This window comes from Nesoenas mayeri, assembly GCF_963082525.1.
Source record: "Nesoenas mayeri genome assembly, chromosome: 2".
NCBI lineage: Eukaryota > Metazoa > Chordata > Aves > Columbiformes > Columbidae > Nesoenas > Nesoenas mayeri.
The window spans coordinates 136,759,544-136,783,528 of record NC_137543.1 but is presented as its reverse complement, the minus strand read 5'-3'; the positions used below and the strand labels follow the sequence as shown (position 1 = coordinate 136,783,528).

The window sequence follows — 23,985 nt, the reverse complement described above, 5'->3', positions numbered from 1 at the left end:
AATTGGAGATCCATTCCACTTCCAAGGACCACTGTGCCGGCGGGGCATTGGTTCATGCTTTGGACATCTTAAATGTGCATAATGAAAGGTGTTATTATGAAGCTAAATTGTTTGCTGAAAGAAAGGAAGCAGAAAGAAAGAGAGAGAGAGAGAAAGGAAGAAAGGAAGAAAGAAAGAAAAAAAGGAAGAAAGAAAGAGCAGAAGCCTCCCTGATCTGCCACCACTGGGCTGCACGGGAGGCACAGGTTCACGTTACACTCCTCTGGAATGATAATCACACCCTTCCTCAAGCCTGATACACCACTGGGAGGATTATCTTTGCATGGCAGCCCAGATCCTTCTCACTGATAAAGCTGATGTATCCGAGAAGTATTTGGCAGAACTGCCGTCATATACACAAACAGAGGAGCTGACTCTCCTGACCTCAGAGGCTTGGTATGGGGAGTAGTCTGTGTCAGCTCTTGTGCCCTCCAGATCAGCTCTACAGATCACCTATGTAGCTTGTAGAACAAAACACACAATTTCCTTGGGGAGCTTTGAGGTGGTTTTATTAATTAGCTTCCAAACCTTTTGAGGTAACATTTTTAAGGTAACAAGCTGCTGCTTCTTCCATTCCCTTCCCACCTACCTCCACTTCCAAGTTCAGAGCTGTCTTCTGTCCACTCGTGAGCTGAGAAACCGCAAAAAATTTCCTTTTTTCCTTCTTCTCCTTTCCAAAATTAGGTGATACAGCTGCTTCTACACTTGCATGATTAACTGCACTTCTTACTCCCTTTCTCCGTACTTCTTATGATGCGTTATCTCACATATTCTTTTTCTAACTACACTTTCTGTTCAACATTCCCTCTCTCACAATAGAAATACTCTGTCTACTGGACGAACCAAACCTGTAACTCAGTACTGCAGGAAAAGCTCTTCCCCTTGAGACATTTCATCATGGCCTTATAATAATTGAAGAGTTACATCAAAGACTTCAGCTTTTTCATGATGACACTGATTTCAGCTGTTTATTTAAATGTAGTAGTTCTATCTCCACCAGTAGTGGTTACCTAACATCTCAAGCATCAGGGAAATTATGTGCACCATGTCTACCTGGCCGGTCATTCCAAGTTTGCAGATGACAAGCTTGGAAAGAATTTCTTCAGGTAATGTGTGGGCTCTTTGTCATTTAAGACTATGAAGAATCTGAAGACGTACTTCACTGGAACTGTCCTGATCCCTCAAAGAAAGAACTCTCTTTCTGAACAAATAACACATACAGATAGATTTGCCAAATAACACTTTTGTTTCCCAGGACCCATACATCTCAGATTATTCTTTAGAGTAATAAATGTTGTAACAATGCTATTCTTGATTACAAGCAAGACTATAACAGCTCTGACTGGTGGTGATTCCATAACTATGTTTGATTACGGACATGCTCCTACTGTACTGATACAAAGGGGTTATTTGTTGCCTTCTATCAGTCTCCTGGATTCCACAGGAAACCAAGAGCAGCAGACACAACTTACTCAGCTGCCTTCCTCAGAGTTTTGTCACTAAAGTGCAGCATTTAATAGTAGGACCTGTGATAGTTGGGCACGCACAACCTTTTATGGAACTGTAATTAAAACAACATGTAATTACGTGACGGCCACTTTCTAAGAGGATCCTGATTTTCAGCAACTCTTGAGGGCTCGATCTTGCAAATAAAGTTTTACTTCACGGTGTAGGGGCTAAAATTACTCATGCCTTTGCTATATTGCCATTACAGCAAGAACCAAAATTACAAGGACAAATAAAGAAAAACTATATCCAGAATATTGACCATGCTTTCTACTACTACAGAACTTTAAAAAGCAAAAGCTCCAGTAAGTCAAGTCACCCTCTGTTTGCCAATGAACAACAACAAAAAAATCATGCCTTACAATTTATTCTCCAGTGCTTTGTTTATTTGGTATTAATGACTCATGGAATAAGGTTTCCACCTCCAGCTGATGAGACCTACGAGCAGTTACCTTTCTTTTGTCTCTCTTCTAATGATGCCTAAGTTTTACATTCTATTTTAGTTTGGGATGTAAAAGCTACAAAGGAAATTCACACCCGCAAACCTGCTTTTAAATGCAATTAAGGCCATGACATGAACCCACAAACTCAATGAAACATGCACTTAAACCAGAAATGCATCATATATTTCACTTAAATACTGTGCCACCTCAACGGTACAGTTTTAAGCTAACTGCACACTTGTTTTTACAGGTTTATTCCTTGGTGTTATGTAAATGCACTTTTATTGTATGTAGCAGTCACACCAACAAACCACATTTACAAGTAAATATTTGTTTTACAGATGAATATATTACCTGACTGGAAATAAGAATTATTTCCAGCATTTTGTCTCAGTGCTGTGAGTGTGCTCTGGCCTCATAACCTGTTGCATCCACAGAAGCTCTCGGAATGGAACATTTTTATCAAGAGTATGTCACTTACAAAGTAGCAAAACCTAAAATTCTTTAAACAATCTGGCATTCTAAAACATTTTTTTAATTCTTCGTATTACCAGGCTGCAAAATCTATTTAACAAGAGAATATTCTCCTGCTTTGAAGATGTAGGGACAACATATTTACTTCCCAGTTGTGGTTGTGGAGTCCACTGTGTCTCTCAACAGCAGCCCATTTGGCTGGTAAAGGAACAGTGGTGACAAGCTCCAAATAAAGTTTGGTGCTGTTTGTTGTGCTTAGGAAGAAAGATGGTGGTGAACAAGACTTTATTTGTGAGAAAAAGTAAAGTAGGATAAATAGGCAGGTAAAAGAAATCCAGAGAAAGACTCTCTGAAGCAGATTTTGGAGTTCCCAGACCCTCAGATTTGCCTTTTAAATCAGTATTGTCTAAATGTACCTTTATTAACACTAGCATAAACCTGAATGGATAGGGAACCAATAGGGGCATTCATGGCTAATGCAGATCAAAAACAACAGAAAAAACAAAACAGATATAGACCAAATCAAGAAATCTTAATGGAGAGATGTCAGGGACTCCACTATCAGACACTTATAACTGTTTTGATAGATCATAATGGCTTCAAATCTATCCCATTAAGAGACAATGCTCATTTAAAAAGTAAATTGCTATATAAATCAAAGTACTATACAGCACATTTGTGCTTTCCTAATATCCTAACTAAGGTAACTGCTCACAGGAAATGGTGCCTTTCCTTTCATTAATTATATTTGGTATGACTAGTAATAAATATAACAATATATTCAAATTGTGTCTGGTATTTGCTTACTGTTTTATCTTTTCCATTCAAGGTACTGTTGCTGTAGACACCATAGAGTACCTAAGCTACTCTGAAAACATAATGTGTTTCTTCACAAATGGTTTTATGATGTAGCATGAGGGTGTTTTATAAATATGAAGAATTATTTTTATGATGACCTTGCAAAATGAAGTGTTGCATTATTTAGTGATTATTATTGATATTTTACAGATAAGATACCAGCAAGAGAAAGTAAAAAACACTAGAAGTGTCCATTACTTTTTGACACCTCAGTTTATCAGAATACTTACCATTTTACATGGTATCATTAATTTAATGCATCGTATGAATCAGCTTCACTTTGGTATTCAGTAACCCTAGAAATAAAGTGTCCTCATATTGATTGCCTAGAAATGGAATAAAGGGAAAACAAACCTGCAAAAGCCCTCAGCTACCCCTGTGAAAGCACTTGGGCTTAGTCCCAGCTGTACCAAGCAGATTTTTTTTTCCCAGATGATGAACTGCGGAATGGAATGGAGACAGTGACTGAGCCAAGTGACTAAACTCAAAACAGTAACATAGGGCAGGGCTGCAGGCTGGAGAAAACTCAGCTTCTCATGGGGTACGGTCTGACACGGCTGCCGCTGGCTAAAGAAAAGCATTGAATGGAAATATCTGTATCAATGGATAGAAAGAAAAACTTCAGACAGAATGAGAAGCCTGGAAAGAAGAAGGGTTGGTGGGTTTAGCTGTGAGTTGAATCTTTCCTTTATGTTAAAACAAATGCCTAAGGAATACATAATTCAAAAGTCCCAAGTGGTTGGCCTATTTTCCTGAAGAAGAGAAGAGGATGTAGCAGCAGGTCTGATTCCAGATGAGATAAGATTTTGTTGTAACAAAAGTAATGGTTAATGGGCAGGTTTAAGTGAGTTATTCAGTATCACAAAAAAAGCTTCTGGCAGACAGGAAAAAAGGACAATTATCTGAAGTGGTATCCAATTTTCTTAAGGGAAAATCTTACAGTTCTTATTCTGTAGTTTCCTGGCTTGTTCATTACACAGAACTTGTTCATAGCGACAATCCTGTATGCTGAATGAAATAAAGTAACAAGTAGCATTTGACTAAAAAGACAGCACTGTAATACGTTTTTTCCTGAAATTTGATGCTAAACTTAATTCTGAAATTTTCCCATTTGTGTGTATCCGGAAATACTAATTTGGCCTAGTACGAATAGTGTTTGACTCCATAGGTCTAACATTCCTTTTCATAATGACTTTTCCTCACCTCCAGGAGAACAAAGACATGAGGAAAGGAAATCTAACACTTGACCACATTTGGCCCTAAATTGGATGATCGGCAATGTGAAGGTAAGTCCTCAGTAGTGGGTTTGCTTTTGTTGTTGGAAGACAACTTGGGCATGTAGAGACTTGCAAGTCACCATGAGTTGAAAGTGCTGTGAGTGGCACTGAATGTTGCCTGCCTGCTTCTACCTGCCCCATTTTGGCTCCTGCTCTCCTTTATTCTCTGTGCCTGAATCCTGGCCCTCCTACCCCATTCCCAAACACTTTCATTATCATTATCTTAGTAATATCTTGTCTCATTTCTCACTCCTCTGCACTTCACCCAGACTTCTCAAATTCAACCTCTTCCCTGGTGTCAACAAAACCAGCCGTGGGGATAATGACTTGGTATCAGCAGCCCTGCAGAATGCAAAGGCACCATTACAAGGTAAGTCCCAAGAAGCCTGTGGACAGAGAGTGATCTGAGGAGATCACATCTGTGCCACTGAACATTTGGGAGCTGTGAGAAGATGGAGTGTGATTGATGAATGCACTGTCCAGCTGTCAAAAAGAACTTGTAGTAAAAATAATTCCATATATTTTCCCATGACTTGCTTGTTCTAGCTAGAACTTTTTAAAAGGCAAAACAAGCCAAAAGCTAAACAAACAAGCCTCGAGAAAGACATTTTCTAGGAAAATTTTCCACTCCTGCTTCAGCACGGCTACTCAGTAGCAGAAAGTAGCATTTCACAAGGGGCCCCCAACTACAGGTGGCCTCCCATTCCTGCCTAGGGATGCTGCAAGTGCACAGCCACAAGCATATTTTAGACTCCGTTTTATCATTTGAGACCTGCACCTTAGATTGCTTGGGGTTGTTCTAGTCTTCAGCAGCAGCTAATGCTTTTTTGTCATCTGATTCAGAATATTACTGGGATATAAGTACTTCATCTTGTTATTTCTCTCTTCCTAAATGTAATATTCCCAATTGTATGTTCTCTACAAATACGTGAAATACAGGAAGTGGGTCCAAAGATATGTGAAGATAAATGCACGCTTTCTCATTACTATTTTGTGATAGGTCCTGTGTGAAAACCTCAGACACAGTCACAAATTACTTGTTTCTAAGTGGAATGATCGAAGGGCGGCAAAGAAAACAGACAGAGGGAGATAAGAGAGAAATAAAAATAATGAAACAAGTAGGTAGCTATACTGAAAGCAGAGTATTGATGGCCTTCTGCCCAGCTAAGTGCCTAGAAACAAAAGGTATGTCCAGATTTTAAGTTTTTCCTCTCTAAAACTTTCAAGTAGGGACAAACAAAGGATTAGGATTGCACCATGTCTAGTGACTGCCTAAACAGTCTTGGTTTCCATGGCTCATGTCACTCAAATAAACCTGTTTCTGCCTGTGAGAAATGAAACCATTCATAATTGATAACAGTAGGAGAGATGTGTGTAGCTTTGCTCCATACTTGCCTGTTGTTGCCCCACTCCTGGAGTTCATCCGCTTGCCCCCATGCTCCTGCTGTGATGTATAATTTCCACTGTTTTCAGGATCCCTCTCTCAGAAGCTGTGCTAAGGATTCCCATGTCTCCGAAAGGATTTAGATTTCAGAAATACCCATTACTTCCAGTGTAAACTCCCTTAAGCACATGCCATCTGACAAGGTAGTTTCTTAAAATGGAAATGAGAAGCAAGAAATGCCTCTTATGTGGCTTTTGAAAAGTTGTCTCAAGGTATTTTAAGGCAAACATGGGGTTTTGAAAGATATGAAGATTCTGACAGAAGCTCAGTTTTTGTTTCATTTTTCTTTTTACATCTTCTGCTGAGTATTACAGGGCAATGCTATTACCTGAGGGAAGCACTCAGAAACCTAGACCAAAAACATAATGAAAAATTCAGCAGTTGGCATACCACTTTAAAATATGGAAAAATACTTTCTTCATCTCTTCCGAAATCACTGTTTCCTGGGCACATGGTGTGACGTTTTTATACTATGTATGTTAATTCTAATGGTGATGGAAGTAACTTTTGGGGGAGCAAAGTCTCCCCTGTAACAGCTCTTGTGTCTGGTGACAGTTTGGCTGGAAACAGTCCCAGTGGATCTTTTCTTCTTCACTTGCTTTGAAGGCAATGCAGGCCATGTGTCAGTTCGGTTCGGACTGCAAGGTGACGACATGGTCCTCAGTTCGCTTGGGAAGGAAGACTTGCTACTGGTATTTGACATCGCTGTGTCCTATGGATTGCGGAGTTGGTCTTGTCTGGGGGCTTGTGGGGTTTTCTGCGTGTCACATGTTTACTTTGTCTTTATGCATCTATCCTTAGTATTCAAATATCTCGTGTTTTTATGGGGGAGAATGTGATGGAAGCATTTCCAAGGATTGTAGAATACTGTCTAAACAGTTAAATTCAAGAGTTATACTAGTTCATCTTAATCTGATGTAGCCCTGAGCACTGGCAATAGCTGCAACATATCAGCCATTGTTCCACTCAAAGATGCATCTTCTCTCTCAGCTGACACCGAATGAATTTCAATCTATGAGACATTATTCTATCAGCAATGTTATCTATCAATGTTACAGATACAGGAAAATGTGCTTACTGTTTAAAACACTAGTGATATTAGTGTGGGCAGACTACTTCTACAGGTGAATGCTTTCCAGCCATTTTGATCCCAGTGCAGTGAAGCAGAAAAAATAAACTAGATCGACTTCATAAGCTGTGATTAAGCACAGTGCAAAATCCTTGGGGGGAAAGTCTCTACAACAGTAATACAAACAAACTTAGCTCATGCTAGCAGAAAAAAAAAAAAGAAAAAGAAAAAGAAAAAAAAAAAAAGACTGGACTACCAGAATAATACATGGTTGGTGATTTCTCTTAAAATTAATTTATACAAGTGGCTTTGTTGCCTGAGCACGTGTTCATGTGGATGTGAGGTGTATTATTCCAACCCTCTCTGTAACATAACCGCGGTGACCGCATCACATGGTGCTAGTGCAAACAAAGTCTCATTAACAACCCATGAATAGATGTATTTTCCCAGAATACAGTTTCTCATTGGGACTATTGAGTGGTTCCTGGGCTACCAGGGGATAAGGATAGGTACAGACAGCTTTAGAAGTATAAAGTGTAGAAACCTGCAGTGTGCTACAAGAAAATCATGATTGTTTCTCATATAATAAAAAAGAGTACAAGGGATATAGTTAAATTCTGTGACACTTCTGCTTGATTACTGATTGACTAAAAGGCAGTATCTTACACAGTAGAATATATAGCTTGTTATACCTGAGCCATTCTACTTCTATCTATATTCTATGTCCTTTTTGTTCCCTTACAGCCCGCACTCTGAATCTGAGAGGCCATCACACTTCCTCCACAAAGCAAAACTCACTGCATTTTTCCTTCACCTCCATTAGCACCCTATTTGTCCAGATCCAACATAAACACTTCTCTTGTGACGGACTCAGCTCAACTTATCTTTTGGATCTTACAGACATTTATTTTCTTAGCTACTAAGCTACTCATCTTTATTTCTGTCCCATTGTCTCATGTTACCAGTTCATCTAGTGGGAGCTCCTTCTCCTAGAAGAAAAGTACTTTTCTTAGTATCACTGTAAAACTTTTTATTTTCCTCTCGACATTCGCTGAAGTCCTACAAATTCCATATACACTTATATGAAATGATGAAATAGAATTTGAAGAACATCTTGATCTTTTAGTAAAATCATTGTAAAGGCTTGACAGTCACGAGTGATGGATGAGAATACACTCAATGGCAGGTAGCTCCGACTCGATTTCCGAGCTTTGCGTGCACGGGAGCGGAGGAAGTGGGTGGGGTCTCCTGGCACCGGGGGTACCGCGGGGCTTGGTTCGGAGCCCCCACCCTCGTTAGTTCGCACTGAATCAGCATCTTCCCACAGTCAACTTTAACTCCAGAGCGCACCTCAGTACCTCACCGAACAGCCCCGGGGGCTGCTGCCCTCCCCTCACACTCCTCCCCAATACACTCCGCGGGCTCCGGCATCCCACCGCAGCGCCTCCCCCGGGAACCTGCGGAGGAGGCCATCTTTACCGGCCGCTTGCGCACCCCTGTGCGGAACGGCCCGGGCGGAGGCAGAAACCACCCGTTGCCCTGAGGGAAGAGCTCGATGGTCCCGGAGGTCCCGGCCCGGCCGCTTCCCAGGGATCTGGACGCCAGCGATCGGGCCCCGCCCCCCGCCCCGCTCCGCCGCCTCCGCGGGGCGCCCGCGCCACGTGCCGCCGGGGAGACCCGCGCGCCCCCTCCCGCCCCGCCAGCGCTGCCCCGCCCCTCCCGCGGCTGCCACATCCCACTTCCCTCCGCCCGCCTCCCCCGTCGCCTGGCCCGCCCCGCCGCGCTGCGCCGCCCTCGCATTGGTTGAGAACAGAGAGCGACGGCACCGCTGGGCAATGGAACCCGAGCTGTCGCGGCGGCGGCGCCCAATGGGCGCGCGTGCCTGCCGCCCCTGCCCGTCGCGGCCGGGCGTCGGGGTTGCGCGTTGCCATTCGGAGGCAGGGCGGCGCGGAGTGCGGATGGTACTGGCCGCGGCTCCCCGGCGCTGGCGGGGGCAAGAGCAAGCTGCGAGCGCCTCCCCCCTTCTCCATCTCACCCCCTCCGGCTGCGTGCACCCTCATCGCACCCCGCCGCCGACCTCTCCGAGCCGGCAGCGCTGTACGATGTGAGCGGCTGCGGGGCTCGGCAGCGCCCCCGGTGCCCACGACGCTGGGGCGGGCAGCGATGGCCGGAGCCTGGCCTGGGAGCAGCCGCCGTCGCCGATAGGAAGCGCCGGGGGCAGCTGGGCAGGCGGCGCGGAGACTCCCTTGGGCCGTGAAGCGCTTGTCCCGTCCTGCCCCGCCTCCTCCCTCCTTCCTCCGCCCTTCCTCCTCCTTCTCCCGCCGCGGCCGGTGCATGCGGGGCGCCGGGGGCCGAGCTCGGTCCCACCGCAGCCGCCGGAGTGAGTGACCCGCTGGGTCCCGCGTATCCCCGCCATGTCGTCCTCGTCCAGCTCCTCGCAGACCCCCCCGTCCCACCACCAGCCCCCGCCGCAGAGGATGAGGCGCGGGGCCGCTGGGTCCCCCACTGCCGGCGGCGGAACGGCCGGGGGCCCCGGTAACGGCGCCGGGGGAGGCGCGGCGGGGACCAGCCGGCTGCTCCAGCCCATCCGAGCGACCGTCCCGTACCAGCTCCTGCGGGGCAACCAGCACAGCCCGACACGGTCCCTCTCTGCCTCGGTGGGCAGCAATACCGGTCTGGGGGGCGGTGGCGGGGGTCGCGGCGGAGGCAGCCCCCCGCCACCCAGCGCGACGCCGCCGTTGGCGGTGGGAGGCGGCGCGGCGGAGCCGGGCAGGGTGAAGGGCAGGCAGCGGCGCTCGCCGGAGAGCGGCGGCGGCAGCAGGAGGAGCAGCTCACCTGAGAGACGGAGCCCCAGCTCCCCCGTGTACAGAGGTAAAGCACCGGGACAAAGCCGGCTTCCCGCTTCCCTGGCCCCCGGGAGTGCTGGCCGGGCGAGGGCCGACCTGCCCCCGGGCACCGCCGGTCCTCCCCTCCCCAGCTCCCCGGTGTGGGTTACGCCCTGTCCTCTCCCCGGGCCAGCGGGGGTGGGAGCCCCGGGGGGTGCCGGCCCGGCAAGAGCAGCCCCTCGAGTCTCAGAGAGCGGGGCGGGGGGAGGTGAGGGTGAGCCTTAAAACACCCCCAGCAAGGGAGCGGGGCAGGTGCCGTGGCTGCGTTTGCCCTGCCGGGAGGGCAGTGGAGCGGCGGAAAGCACCTCGTACCGCCGCCTCCCCGCCCCGGGGGGGGGGGGCGAGCCCTTAAATGTCATCCTCCTCCTCGGGCGAGGTGGAGATCCAGCTTGGGAAAAACAGCCCGGTCCTGCCCCCGCGCCGCCTGCCAGCACCGGCCGCAGTGCTTCCCTGCGGGGCGGGGGCGAGCCCGACACCCCCGCCGGCTCCCGGCCCAGCCCGGCCCCGCTGCGGAGGGGAGCGGCCGGGGGTCCAGCGGCAGCGCTCCCGCTCCCTCCTGCCACTGCGCACGGGCTGTGCAAGTGGGTGTGTGCAACAGAGGGACGAGGCTAAAATTAACCCACTTCCCTGTCTACAGGTGTAATTTTATTAGTACGGGTTGTTAATGGTTTAGATGTATATCTGGGGTGTCACAAGCAAGTTCTTAACTGTGTGTTAAAACCGAGCCTCAAACGGGCTTCCTTTCTGCAGAGCTTGGTTTCTTAGAGGCTTACATTTCTATAATATCTTAAGTTTAAACATGTAATGTTTCCAAACACAGACTCTAGAACAGGAAGGAAATTCCCACGTTGAGATGCTTAAAAACAAATAATACAGTCTGTGTTCTTGTAATATTTAATACTGAATCCTTGAGACTCTAAAAAAAAAAACAAAACCCAAACAAAAACCAACAAACCCAAAACCAAACCCAATGTAGCCAAAATAGGCCTGTAAAGTTTAAAATTTAAAATTGATTCCCAGCAAGTCCAACTTAACCTGCGTCAGGTTGTCTGTTAAATTATTGAACGTGTTAAAGTGGCAGTGGCCATCTTACCTCCCCCTCCCTCCCCCCTTCCCCCATCACTGTAGCAGTTGAATGAATCAGACTAAATGCACTTTTTATGTTATCCTGCTGTAGCTATCAGGTATCGCACATCATCTCTTTCTGGAAACGTTTTATGTGGTTCAATACCCCTCACTTGTTCTGTCCCTTCCTTAAGTCTTGCTGTGTTTCATTTCTGTGGCAAATTGTGGTCTGTGTTGCTTGCCAACGTGTTTTGTAGCAGTGGAATTTGCTACCTTCTCCCCACCCCCACTTTCAGTTTTAATGTGTAGTAAAACCTTGCAATCAGTAATATGTGTAACTTTGGCAAATCTCTGTGATCAGAACAGTCCTAGGACATGGGCAACATTTTGCAAATGAGCAAAACGTCACTGCCAGTTACGCATGAAGATAATTTACCTTATACAGTACTTGTGCTTATGCAGATGACCAAATTTGTTGTGTTATAGTCTGATCAGAGATACTTCATAACTTATTCTCCAAAACATCATCTATTTATGCAGAAGTTTTTGCATGCTTGAAAATGGAACTGGGCTTCAGTGGTTTTGCTTCATTCAAGCTCTGTTTAAAATTTTAAAGATCATATTTTTCCAACTGTATGAAATACTAAATGTAGATTTCATTTTTCCCCTCCTTTAACATTTGGAGAATGCTAATGAGAAACTAGATAAAAAAGTTGGTGCATATGGATAGCGGTAGTGCTGATGATTAATACTGTAAATTATTTAATTGTGGGAACCCAGAGGAAAACATTGTAGTGGTGCAGTGTATTAAAGGTCTACGCTTAAGGTGTACCAGAGAGGGAAGAATGTGAGCAGTTACCTGCAAGCATGGAAAAACACTGAAAAGCTGAGAAGTATTTCATTATTACGTATGAATTTTTTATTGGAGGGGGAATCTTAATTTTAGAAAGTGGTTTCAGTTGTCTTCATCTGTGGGCTATTTTAGCCTTAATAAATCAGACTATAAATTAGTAGTGACTTTTCCGTCATTGGACTTGTTGGAGCTTGCCTCACAGTGAACTACGTTAGCAGCGTATATGGCTTGATTCACTTTAGTGAGTGTGATGTATAAAGTCATAAATGGTCCGTCAAGAAATGCACCCTGTAATCTGTATGCGCTGCGAGGAATTTGTTCCCCATCCTCCAGGTCAAGCCAGCTGCTGCTGCAGAAGCTGACATCCTCTAGCAAATCCTGAATGAATGAATGAAAACAACGTGATCGCCCTAATAATGACCACAGTTGCACACGTCAACAGCTTTATTTTGCCGAAATACAGGCACCATTTTCTAGCAGGCGAGGGTAATAAGACTTCCTATTTCTGTGGTCTTGCAAATGAAACAAGGTTACCAAAAAGCCCCCCAAAATCTAGAGCTGTTTTTACACAATCTGGAATATAATTGCTTGCTGTGAGGCAGGATTTTGTCTTTGTTTCTCTGCTCATTCTTACCATTTTAGGATGTGATATATGGATGCTAAAGATGATGTTTGTAGTCTTTAGTGTGGTAGTAGTATAGAGAAAATTGATTGCTGAACCAGAGGACTGCTGCAGTAATAATGGAGGACTTGGAAGAAAAAAATGTTCTGTTTTCAAACACAGACCATCTTGCAGCAGTTTGTTAAACAATGTGCTACTCCAGCTATTTATAGTTATCAGTATGCAAGTCTTGGGGAAGCAACTTGATTAAGTTTTGGTTTTTGTTTTTTAGTTTTTCAAAACCATTTCACTCAGCTGTAAAATGCGAGCTTAGGTTCTGTGTATAATCCTGTTGTTTTCCTCACCAGTGCAGATCTGTTTGTTTTTGGCTTGGCAGCCTGACTTGGATTGTTCCGTGAATATGCTCATGATGGAGACTGCTTATGATTCTGATAGATGTTTTTCTCTTCTTGAGACACCTGCCCTTTCCCTACCTCCTTTCAACCTTTTCCAGTTTAGGTTTCTTGAACTGACTATCCTACTAAGCTGTTTTGTTGTGGGCATTTTAGTGATTTGCCAGAGGTTCTTTCTATAAAGGAGATTTCTGTGAAAACAGGAATCAGCTTTGAGCCTCTACAGGTCAGAGCAACTACCATTGCAGACACTGACATCACTGCTACATGAATGAAAGCAGCGTGCTCTGTTTCTTCTTCCGTCATCATCTTTTCGTTCCCTTCCTTCTAGGGCGCTGTAAATGTTTGTTCTGCAGCAAACCGCTGTGTGTTTAGAACTGAAACTTTAAGAATTTGATGATATTTAAGCAAATTTGGGGCTTTGTAGTTCTTAAGAAAGCATCAATGCCTGTACTCATATTTGATTCCTACTGATACTGAATGGATGGGAAGTCATGAATGCTATGTACTAATTTCAAGGTGCTAAAAAAGGGCGAAAAAACTTCTGATATTGCAGAAGTGTGAGTCTTCTGTTGTGTTTTCTTAAGCATGTTTGTTGCTTACTAGTAGATACGTTTTCATAGCCTCTTATTCATGTTTTGGAGAGTTGTCAATGCAAAAAGTGTCTGGCTGAATGTAACAACACATGGTTTTCTTAGAGGGAATATATCTGATACATCTCTGGTTGCGTAAGTGTAACGCCAACAGAATGTGAAGCTGCCAGGTTTACGACAAAGAACATTTCAATAATAATGAAAAAAATCCCTTGAACTGGTCAAGCAAAACACATTGCTTGCTTGTGAGCACTTACGTTTTACAGAAAAAAAGCAGGTTGTTTTCTTTCTTACCTGGATAAAATCAGTAGTTTCTGTTATTATGTAAAGTAGCTGGTATAAATATAAGAGTGGGTTTCCTGTTAGTTTGTTTCTTCACTTGGTATGTGATGTTTTGTATGCAAGGAGGGCGTAAATGAGTTCTGTATGATTCAGGCCCACTATTTCTTTCATCACATGCTTTGATTTGTTTACTGTTAACTCTGGTGGCACTGTAATATTATGCTTCATATTTTTCTAACTTTCACTTAACACTGTTGATAATATGAATCTTTTTCCATATCAAATTTTGGAGGCAAAGGTTAGTTTTAAAGACATCTGACAAATATTATAATCAATTTGGCTGTAAAGGGTTCCCAATATCTTTTGCTTCCCAAAATAACTCCTGAAGCAGTGCCAACATTAGTAGGAGAAAGGAATTTAAAAATACGCAAAACAACTGCGTAGCTCGATTCTGAGTAATAAGTGTGTATATCTGTTACGCGAGTGGAGTGAGGAGTGGAGTAAGACAGACAATATTGCTGATCTCTAGACTTGTAAGGGATATCAGCATTTAAAAAAAAAATCAGACTTCAAAAGGCAGGACTATTTTAATATCCTGGATTCAAGCCATCTAGTATTTTGGCATCATAAGCGTTTATACTAGAGATCAAGAAGATCTTTCATTTATTTCTAACAAATGTAGGTAAGGAAGTAATTTTTGTGACGCTTCCTATTTCCTGATGCCTGAATAATAGCAGTATTCCCATAATTGTATGGCAAAACCAGTTTTGCTCCAGCTTTGTCCCTCTCTCTTCCCAAAATAGCTTTCATTGAAATATAAGATGGTGAAATAAAAGACACTGGCTAAATCTGAACCAGTTGTTTTGAACTCAAAGGCTTTTTAGTAAAATATTGTAACATAACTTATATGACAATAGTGTATTATATGTCCTTAATAAATGTGTTTCATAAGACAAACTAATTGAGATTCTTTCAGGTGTTAAAAAAATGCAGGAGAGAAAAATAGAATGGTATTTTCTCTATTGAACTTGAATGATATCATAGCAAGGCATTAGCTATTAAAGAAGCACTTCCCTGTCCCATGGAGAAATAACTTGTATATGTAGTGTGTGTATATATGTGTATATATATATACACATATATACACACACACGCACACATATATATAAAACCACTACCTGACCTTTAGTTCCTATTCTTTGGATATAAGCAAGTATTAGAATGTTACATTTGGCCAAACTGAAGTTACTTGCCAATATTAATGCATAGCAAAACACTGGCTAATAGTGAAATTTGCTTTCTGAAATTCATCGTTCCTGTGTTTTGTCCTTCTCTTTCCCATGATGATGGAGTAAACGGAGGTTCTTGAAATCTGTCTTAAAATGCGGGGAGAGTAGATCAAGTGAATGTATTGCAGAATCTTACGAAAAAAGTCAATGTTTGCCAAGTATAGGCTGGCACATAATGAGTTGTTGAGCTTGGCCATATTGCTAAAATTCACAGTGGTAAGCTAGTTATTTTTAAAATGGAGTTTATGCTACTACTATAGATACTATCATAAAAAAATAACTGATGCAGCAATTCTGAAGTTTCAATTCAAACTGGACTTGAAAACTGCAGTTGTAACAATGCAAAACCTCTTGGAAATTAAGTATATGCTCCTCAGTGTTTCAGTTCAAGTGAATATTTGAAGTACTTTTTTTAATGAGACTTCATCAGTTGAGTAATCATCTGAATAAGGTAATAGTTGAGGTTTGTTGTTTCCATAGTGAAAAGTGAAAGTTCCTGTATAAATAGGTTGGCAATATCTTCAGTAGAGAAAAGCATTGCCAACATGTGACACAATAGTTAGTTCTTCATGGTTTTAGCATATGTTCAAGCAAAGTTGTTAATATTAACGAGCTTAAACATTGCCTTGCATTTTTTGATAAGTATCTTGTATTGAGGAAAAAAAAAAGACCTTGTAGTAAAGATACTTAACTGGAAAATTTTCCTCAGGTCTTGAGGTAGTTAACTGTGTTAATGACTATAATCTTGTTTTAATGTTAATATTTAAATGCATTGAGTTCTCTCAGTGGCACTTCCTTTGTAAACCCGTAATGCCTAAACAATGGCTTAGGGCATTTTCAGATAAGTAAAATAATATTTACATCCCATCATTAGAATGGATGCATCCTCAGGAGCTTTTCAGCCTCAGATTATCCCCTTTTCCTTCATGTCACCATTTTTAAGGTGTGGGTAATTACAAAATGAAGAGAATCAGAGAATAGATTGAAGGAAAATAGGTGGTTGTACTTAATAATTTAATTCTTACATTTTGAGTGTGTATTTACTTCTCCCAAATTAGATTGTTCTTCAGTTATCCTTTAATTTTTCCCCTCCTGATTTGACCCTGAAGTTCACCACGATTAATTTGTATTATTACTATTTTTGAATCAGAAATTAGATCCTAAAGCAAAGCTTGAAAATAGCTGATGGGTACTGAAAGGGAGACTTGTGTAGTATGCTACTGCACAAAGCATCGTGATACAGTGTGTAATATCAGTCCTTTTGAATGGCCAGTCAGTCTCTCCAGCCCCTGTTTTTCTGAAGCTGGGATCTCACCCATGGTTGAAACTGAAATACACGTTCTCTAGGGAACCCTTTTCTGCTTTCCCAGCTGTGTGAATATGGACTTAGGACCAGAGCTGTTCCCTGATGTGGTCCACTTGGACCATCTAGTGATGACTCTGTTCAGACTACGTCTTTGTTGCTAGTAGGACAGAAGAGGGCATGTAGCTCCTGAGAGCTTATGCTGGAGCAGGCAGCCCAGCTGAGCCAAGTGGTGCCCTCTGGCCTTGTCACACTGCCTCTGCCCAGGTCCTGTTGTGTCTCTTCTGCACCTTCCCTGCTCTTTGGTATCTGCACAACTTCTTATTAGCTGCTGCTGCTGCATCCTACCAAACTATTGACTATCACCCTGTTAAAAACAGATTGGATTTCTCTAATGGGGGGGAAAACCCAGAAGGTGTGGGTGTCTTCACTTAAGCAATATGTTTTCTGCACAAACAATTTGTAAAGAGGGATTAACCTAACCAGTTGGTGTTGAGTCACTGGAAGATGGTTTTTGCTGGAAAGTTTTCATTTTTTGTAGTGGTAGCTCTTGTAATTAGTTTTCTACAATACATACTTCAAAACCTGCCTGGGCGCTTCAAAACCCGCCTGGACGCCTTCCTGTGTAACCTCATCTAGGTGCTCCTGCTCCAGCGGGGGGACTGGACTAGATGATCTTTCGAGGTCCCTTCCAATCCCTAACATTCTATGATTCCGTCATATTTATGCTTTGGAAACAGTATATACTTCCCACTAGGTTATAAAATGTTATGAGCTTGAGTTTTGAAACCTTAGTGCAAGATACTGTATTGGCTTGACCTTTTTATTTAGTGTTGTATGAGCCCTAACAATAAATCATGACAGACACTCGTGTTTATAAGGATTTAACTTTCACTGTTGCTAATGTCAAGTTTGCAATGGTTGTTAGTCTCTGAATCAAATACAAATGAGTGATTAACAACACTGGTTCTTATATGCAGTTGTTTTGCACAACCTGAAACTAATTTTACCCAAACGACACTGTTTGTTTCCTCTTTAGGAAGAATGTGTCTTGTGTTTTGCTCGTAAGAGTGGTGACTAAGAAGGATATGATAGTAGTTCTATCATGATTTTTGAATAATTTAAAATCTACTATAGCATATTTTCTTCTCACTGTGTCTCGAAATATAGTCTAAACTGGAATAATAATTTAAGTGTCCCGTTTCTTGAACAGTGCAAGTCGCCTGTTTGAACAAGGTTAGCTTAATCTGTCTTTCTCATATTCTCACCACCAGTCATTAAGCAATGACACTTCTGAATTTCGGGAATTAACACTAATATCCAGTTGGCTTGACTGATCATTCCAAGATCACTGGTGTTCATACTGCAAACTTGAAACTCATTTTTGTAGCTGAATGAATTCTAATATTGTTTTAGTAAGTATAAATCTGTCTTTTAGAAATATTTTCTGTAACAGTAACTATTTGATTGTGAACCAATTAAACGTATGGCAAAATGGGTATTGCTATATCCTGTACTTTCTAATCTGTGATGTTTCAGTGTACAGTGCCTACTGGAGTTCTGATAGAAATGCTTTGTGAAGGTTGGCTAGCTGGGTTACCTGTATATCTACATCTTTTTTAAAGGCATCATGGTCAGAAAAAAAACACTAAACAGTATAGGTGCTTAGACTGCAGTACTAAAAAAATTAAAAATGTTAGTAATTTGTTGACATCTGTCAGCATTTGGAAGCCAAACCATGACTTGGAAATAATGTGTTCTTACCAGAAAACAACAAATTCTGGTTATTCAGTGCTCCATTACTATCTAATTCTATTAATCCTAGTTTGCAGAGATTACACCATAAATACAAAGCCCACTTCTTCAAAGTATGACATGCAGTTGACCACTGACTATTTGGGAGCGTGTCACCTAAGTACAGATATAAACGCCTGGGTTTGTGAACATACAGCTTCTGAGACTAACAGTACAGGTGCTTTCATTAGATGGAGCACTCTATGCGTGACAGATCAGAAATGTTAGTGGATAAACCTTGGAAAATTTTGAACTGTGTTACCAGAACTTGGGCCACTGAGACACAGCATGGAGGGACCAGTGAGTGGCTCTACAAGGCCTATGGGTCTCCGTAGGAAATTACTGTGGTCTCAGTACCACTCCTTCTGCACATCACGGCAGAGCTCATTGGCCTGGTAGGACTAGAAGAGGCTGATGATATAGCAGGTATAGCTGTGGTGCCATTGTGCTCTGGAAAGGTTTGGTGGGTACAGGTCTCGCACATGGAATCAGCTTAAATTCAGCGCCACGTGTCAGTTTATCAGTCTTACGGGAGTCTGGAACCCTGGAAAGTACATTGCAAAACCCAAGTGGCTTTGCAGTGTTGACTGTCTGCAGCTAGGTGTTGCACCTCCATATCCAGTATGCCTTATGTTATGTAAAGTCTTCCTGTTATATGTGATACCTTTATTTTCTGTTTTCAAAGTAATGGAGAGTTGGCTTGCACACTAAAAATTAAACCTAGATTTATGCCAAGGGTCCCAGAACAGACTTTGAACAGTGTGACTCTAAGAATATCAGTTAAATGCTGAAGAATGCAGAGTAAGACTTAGGTTTACACATTAGTTGGGACATTTCCAGGTTACAGGAGAAGCTGTATTCACAGAAGTAGGTTTCAGTTCAAGGTCTTAAAATTTTCATTCTTAACTGATCACTGTGTTTGCTTAATTGTGGCAATTGATAGTGGAATACCCTTACACATACTTTCTTTCATACTCTGATTTCTCTGGTATTTGACCTTCAGTGTCTCCTTTGTTGTATCTGATACCCTGCCCTGAGTAATGACCTTTGTAGTGTTTTCTTCCCCCACAAAGAAATCATAAAATACATTTTAAATACTTCATGTTCTTTTCAAGAGGAACAAGAGAGAATTGTAATCTGGAAGAGAAAAATATCTCATGGGCAAAAATGTAATTAAGTCATGCATGTTCTAAAAGTAATGCGTATTTGAGAAGTGTTCATTCAAAGAAGTGTCAGTAGTCTTCATATGTGATATGACACAAGATGCATATCCAACAAGTTGTCTGCACAGAAGATCCAGATAACCTTTGGGCATTACTGTAGGAACAGAGCTAGTCATACATTCAAACAGAGTTTTGTATTGAAGTGTGCAGTCTGTATATTGTATAAAATACCAATTTTGTGAAATTGTTGTATGCATTTGCCTTATTTTTTTCCAAAGAAGGATCTAGTCTGTTAAGATGATTGGAGTCTCTCTATTTTATTTAGTGGTGCATGTAGACTTTAATATGAAGTTGGAGTATGTGGGGCAATCTTTTGATTGTGAAAATTGTAGTAGAATCTCATCTTGACCACATTGAAGATAGGAGGTCTGACAAGATCTGGGAGAAGCAGGGTGTGCTGGCACTATATATACAGTGAATGTTTGGAGATGTTTTCTACAGCAAGGCCTTTTTACATGCAAATGCAGCAAAACAAACAAATCTTACACAGAAGTAAATTCTAAATAATTTGTTAAGTCTGGAGTGAATTTTCAGGTAGGAAATAGTTGAAAATCTGAAGAGAATCTGTTTTGATAAAAAATATTAGAAGTATTGGAATCTTTGAAACGTTGGAAAAACTCAAGCATCCGATTGCATGGTCACTTATCTTCTAAAGGCTGCTAGGAAAAAGTGGAGATCCTGCAAGAAACAGCAGGAAGAACTGAGAAAACAATGTCATGTTATTAATCAAGAAGTGTATCTTAGCTGAGAATTGTTAAAAATCAGTCTTGGTCTTTGCACACTTTAAGACCAACAGTATAAACACACAAATAGAAAAATAAGGAAAAAGGAGTTGCAGCCATTCTGTACCAAGAAAAAAGAGATTAGGATGACCTGAGATTGATTTGGTGGAATATCTGGCTTCAAAATCAGCTCCAAGGAACAGCGGTGAAAATCTCAAAGGAAATAGCACAGGTATTTATTCAATGCTTTGTCCTTACCAGAGCGAAGTGTAAGTAATCAGTTTTCAATAAGGACAGTGATTTTTAACTCGGGAAGGTACAAAGAAAATAAAAACCCAAGGGAGAGGGTAATCTGGAATCAGAAATTTCCATGACTTTGATAAATACGTATCCTAGATTTGCACAAAGTCAATTAAGTGATCTCCATTTCAGGGTTCTAGAAAAGCTCACTCAGAAGTTCACACTTGCCTTCAACTTTCTAAGGCAATCTCCTGAGTAGGAAGTGACACCATTTGAGAATTGATACTCAAGTATAGCAGATACCATACCGATGTTTTTAAAATGTGAAAAATTTTGAGTCCAGTTCTAAAGTATAGAAATCCTTGGTCTCTCTTCAGCCATAGGTGAAACTTCGAATAAATTCTAGAGGATGGTGGAAAGCAGGGAGAAATGTTAAAGTGCAAGATGAACTTTCCAAATTGTGTCATGCTAACATGGTGGTTTTGATAAGAGAACTGATTTTCTAGTCAGGAAGTAGATCTTATCTGCTTAGGCAAATTTTAAAATTAGGATGATGAAACTGTTGATTAATTTTGGGAGGCTTAATTAGTATGCTGGAAGATTATGCACTGAGATTTGAAGGACCTTGGGAATTGAAACAATAATTTTTGAAAGTGGGATTTAAAAACAAAAAATGGAGGTTCATGTGTATGAGGTTGTACTTGAGCAGCACATCTTTTCTTCTAGGTGGGTACATGCAATTTGAAAAATGCTGGAGAGCGGAGCTGTGTGGTGGTGGGATGTCTAAACTGCCAGCATGAAGAGAGTGAAGTAGTACTGGGCACAGGTCAGGTCTTCCAGAAATGAGCAACCTGCTGCTCAGGGGCCTGCTGAGGCATCATCTGTGATCCTGCCCACAGCTTTGGTGCTCCCCAGTTTAAGAAAGGTAAAATTAAACCACAGCAGACTCAGAGAAGGACTCTACGTTCTGAGTTTCAGCCACGGGATGATAAAAGAAAATAATCTGATTAAAAAAAATACAGTTGCTTTTTCTTGAGTCCATGTGAGCAGTGAAGGGGACAGAGGTGAGAAGGAAGAACAGCAAGTTAGTGATAGGACATGAACGGGTGGATTGGTTTGACAATGTCCATGTTTATGTGGAAAGCTATAAGCAGGCCCGAAACCATCCGAAAAATAATCTTGCTGCAGCTTTTTCCCAGTAGGAATTGTGGGGGCAAAATACCCAGGTGCTGTAAGACTGAGTTGGTAATCTGGTTTTAAGTTTGTGTGTTTTGTCAGTGATAGTTGGGAACTGGGCTCCTTATTTGTGTCTAGTCACTTGTTTCTATGACTTAACTGGTAATGAAAAGATGATTATTTAATTAGTGAAGTTGGGCAGCCTTATTTAAGCAATCAGTTTTAACCTGGGTTTATATTTCTGTTTTTCAGTATTTTTTTCAGAAAAAAAAAAGTATTAATCTTGTTTAGTATATTTAGCTCTGGCTGGGGGAATGCTTCCTATCTCTGATCACTGGTGATCATTACAATGGCATTGTATAACCTGCCATGCATTGATAAAAGTTCTTTGTGGATTTTTTTTTTAAATTCAGATTATGTCTAGCTGCATTTTGATGGAAAGTGGAATTAAAGGTATACAAACCTCTCACTCTTCTACCATATTTTGTTAAATTGTATTATCATTATAATGAAAAAAAACAACCCTTCAGAGTCAAAAAGTCTGTTCAACAAAGGTGGTGTTATCTTTAGTTAATGAATTAATTGCATGTGATTGTAATTTCATTCAATATTTTAATTATTAATACACTGGAAGAAAAGAAACAACTTTAGTGCCCTTTTTGGTTCCCGGTTCATTTCTCAATATTGGATAAATTTATCATTCGACAGATCTACATTAATGAACTAAAATGAAGAAACTTCTCTGTAGCTGCAGAAGTGCACAACAGTTTATGGCTGGTTGTGTGTTTCGATGTGCTCTTTTTCCCAAGTACTTTGCTGCTGAGCTCTAAATCAGTTTTGTTTTAACTTTTAAAAGTAGGAACATTTTTGAGGTACTTTATTAAATGATACTAAACTTTAGGCATTTGCATAGCATATAAGTTTGAGGTGATAGCCTTACACAGAAAAATATATTGTAAAAATGTGGAAAATTTAAAAACCTGATGGATTTGAAATGAGTGTTTTACCTACCTGATGCCCTATTGGAGTGTAAATGTGTAGGTTACATCTGTTGAACAAAGCAGGCTTTTGTGATATTTAAGTGATTAGTCTTCCGTATACAGGTTCTATACATGCCAGCAGTAATCTTTGTAACAAGAATAACTTAGCTTTAGAGGGCCAAAACTTTCTTCCTTATAGTTTATTTAGTTTTCTTACTGAGATTAGAGCATTCTTTCTACGCTTGATCTCCAAGGATAATGTTGATTTTAAACAGGGGAGCTTTGCTGTGACCAGAATCTTACTTCTGAAAGATATGTGTAGTCACACTTTGCTTGACCTGTAGTTGGGTGGAATAGGGACATGATGTTTCAACATAAATGCATAGACAACCAAGATTTTGAGTCAGCTGTAGGTCAAATGAAATTCATATGCCTACAGATTGATCCATCTGTTGCTCTTCCTCAGGGTGCCTGTATCTTGGCTCTGAGCATTGTTCAGTGAGGGGAGTAGAGCTCTGTGTCTTGAAGAATCGTGCATAAAAACCTCCTTGATGGAAGAAAATGCCTTGATCTACCTGTTGGATTCAGTGACTAATCAGAAGACCTCTTCCCTTTTTAGGTGGCTTAGTCATGGCTATAAAAGAGAACTCAATATGGTTGATTTCCAAAACCCTTATGTGGGTCTTTGTCTACAACTTTCCTATGAAAGAGCAAGCTGGGGTTTTGTTTGTTTTGTTTTGTTTTTGTCACCACCCCCAGTATAAGCTACCTCTTGTATTGATAGACTTGCTGTTTGAATTCTCATAAGACTCATCAAGTACAAAACTGAATTTGCCCTAAGTACCAAACTGTAAAATGGCCTATGTGGAAGACTGATTTCCCCCCTTTTCCCCTCCCCCTTTTTTTTGTTTTGTTTTGTGGGTTGTTTTTTTTTTTGGTTGGTTGGTTTTGTTTGTTTGTTTTGTGGGTTTTGTGTGGGGGTTTTTTTTTGTTTATTTGTTTTTTTTCCCCTCCTCTGTAGAAAAGCACATAATTCATGTACCTGGATCTCTGGAAAGATCTCACATCTCATAAAGTGGACTTTCTGCTTGTTCAGTTTGGTTGTTTTAAGCTTGGTTAGATTATGGTGCTGTTCCGTGCCTTTTTTTTATTATTATTGGTTTGATGTTATGGATAATGAGAAGAAATTAGCATGGAGTATATCAGTGTGTTTAGTTACTTCAGAATGTCATCCTCTTTCATTTTTAGTCATCCTCTGTCTCAGTTTCTGAAAATAAAAATTTGGGAATAATTTCTGAAGTTGTTACAGCTGAATCAAAACCAATGTGGTTTGCACAATGAACGTAAACTTTTTTGGAGCTGAATGTATGGTATTTTTAGAGATATATCAAAAGATAACTTAAAATGCTGCTCTTATTGTATCTTCTAAATATCCATTTGGTAGCAAAACAGTGTA

The 23,985-nt window shown here is 41.4% G+C and overlaps 1 protein-coding gene across 4 annotated transcripts in view; it reads left to right on the top strand.

Annotated features, from left to right (window-relative positions):
* Nucleotides 1-9,224: 9,224 nt before the first annotated feature.
* Nucleotides 9,225-23,985, top strand: part of GLCCI1 (glucocorticoid induced 1) — a gene marked incomplete at its 3' end in the record, with an annotated part of 53,562 nt that continues 38,801 nt past the window's right edge. For all 4 annotated transcript variants that reach the window (XM_080339171.1, XM_080339172.1, XM_080339173.1 and 1 more), the window contains exon 1: nt 9,225-9,981. In XM_080339171.1, the coding sequence (XP_080195297.1) occupies nt 9,525-9,981 (457 nt within the window). In that variant the 5' untranslated portion in view covers nt 9,225-9,524. The remainder of the gene's footprint in view (nt 9,982-23,985) is intronic.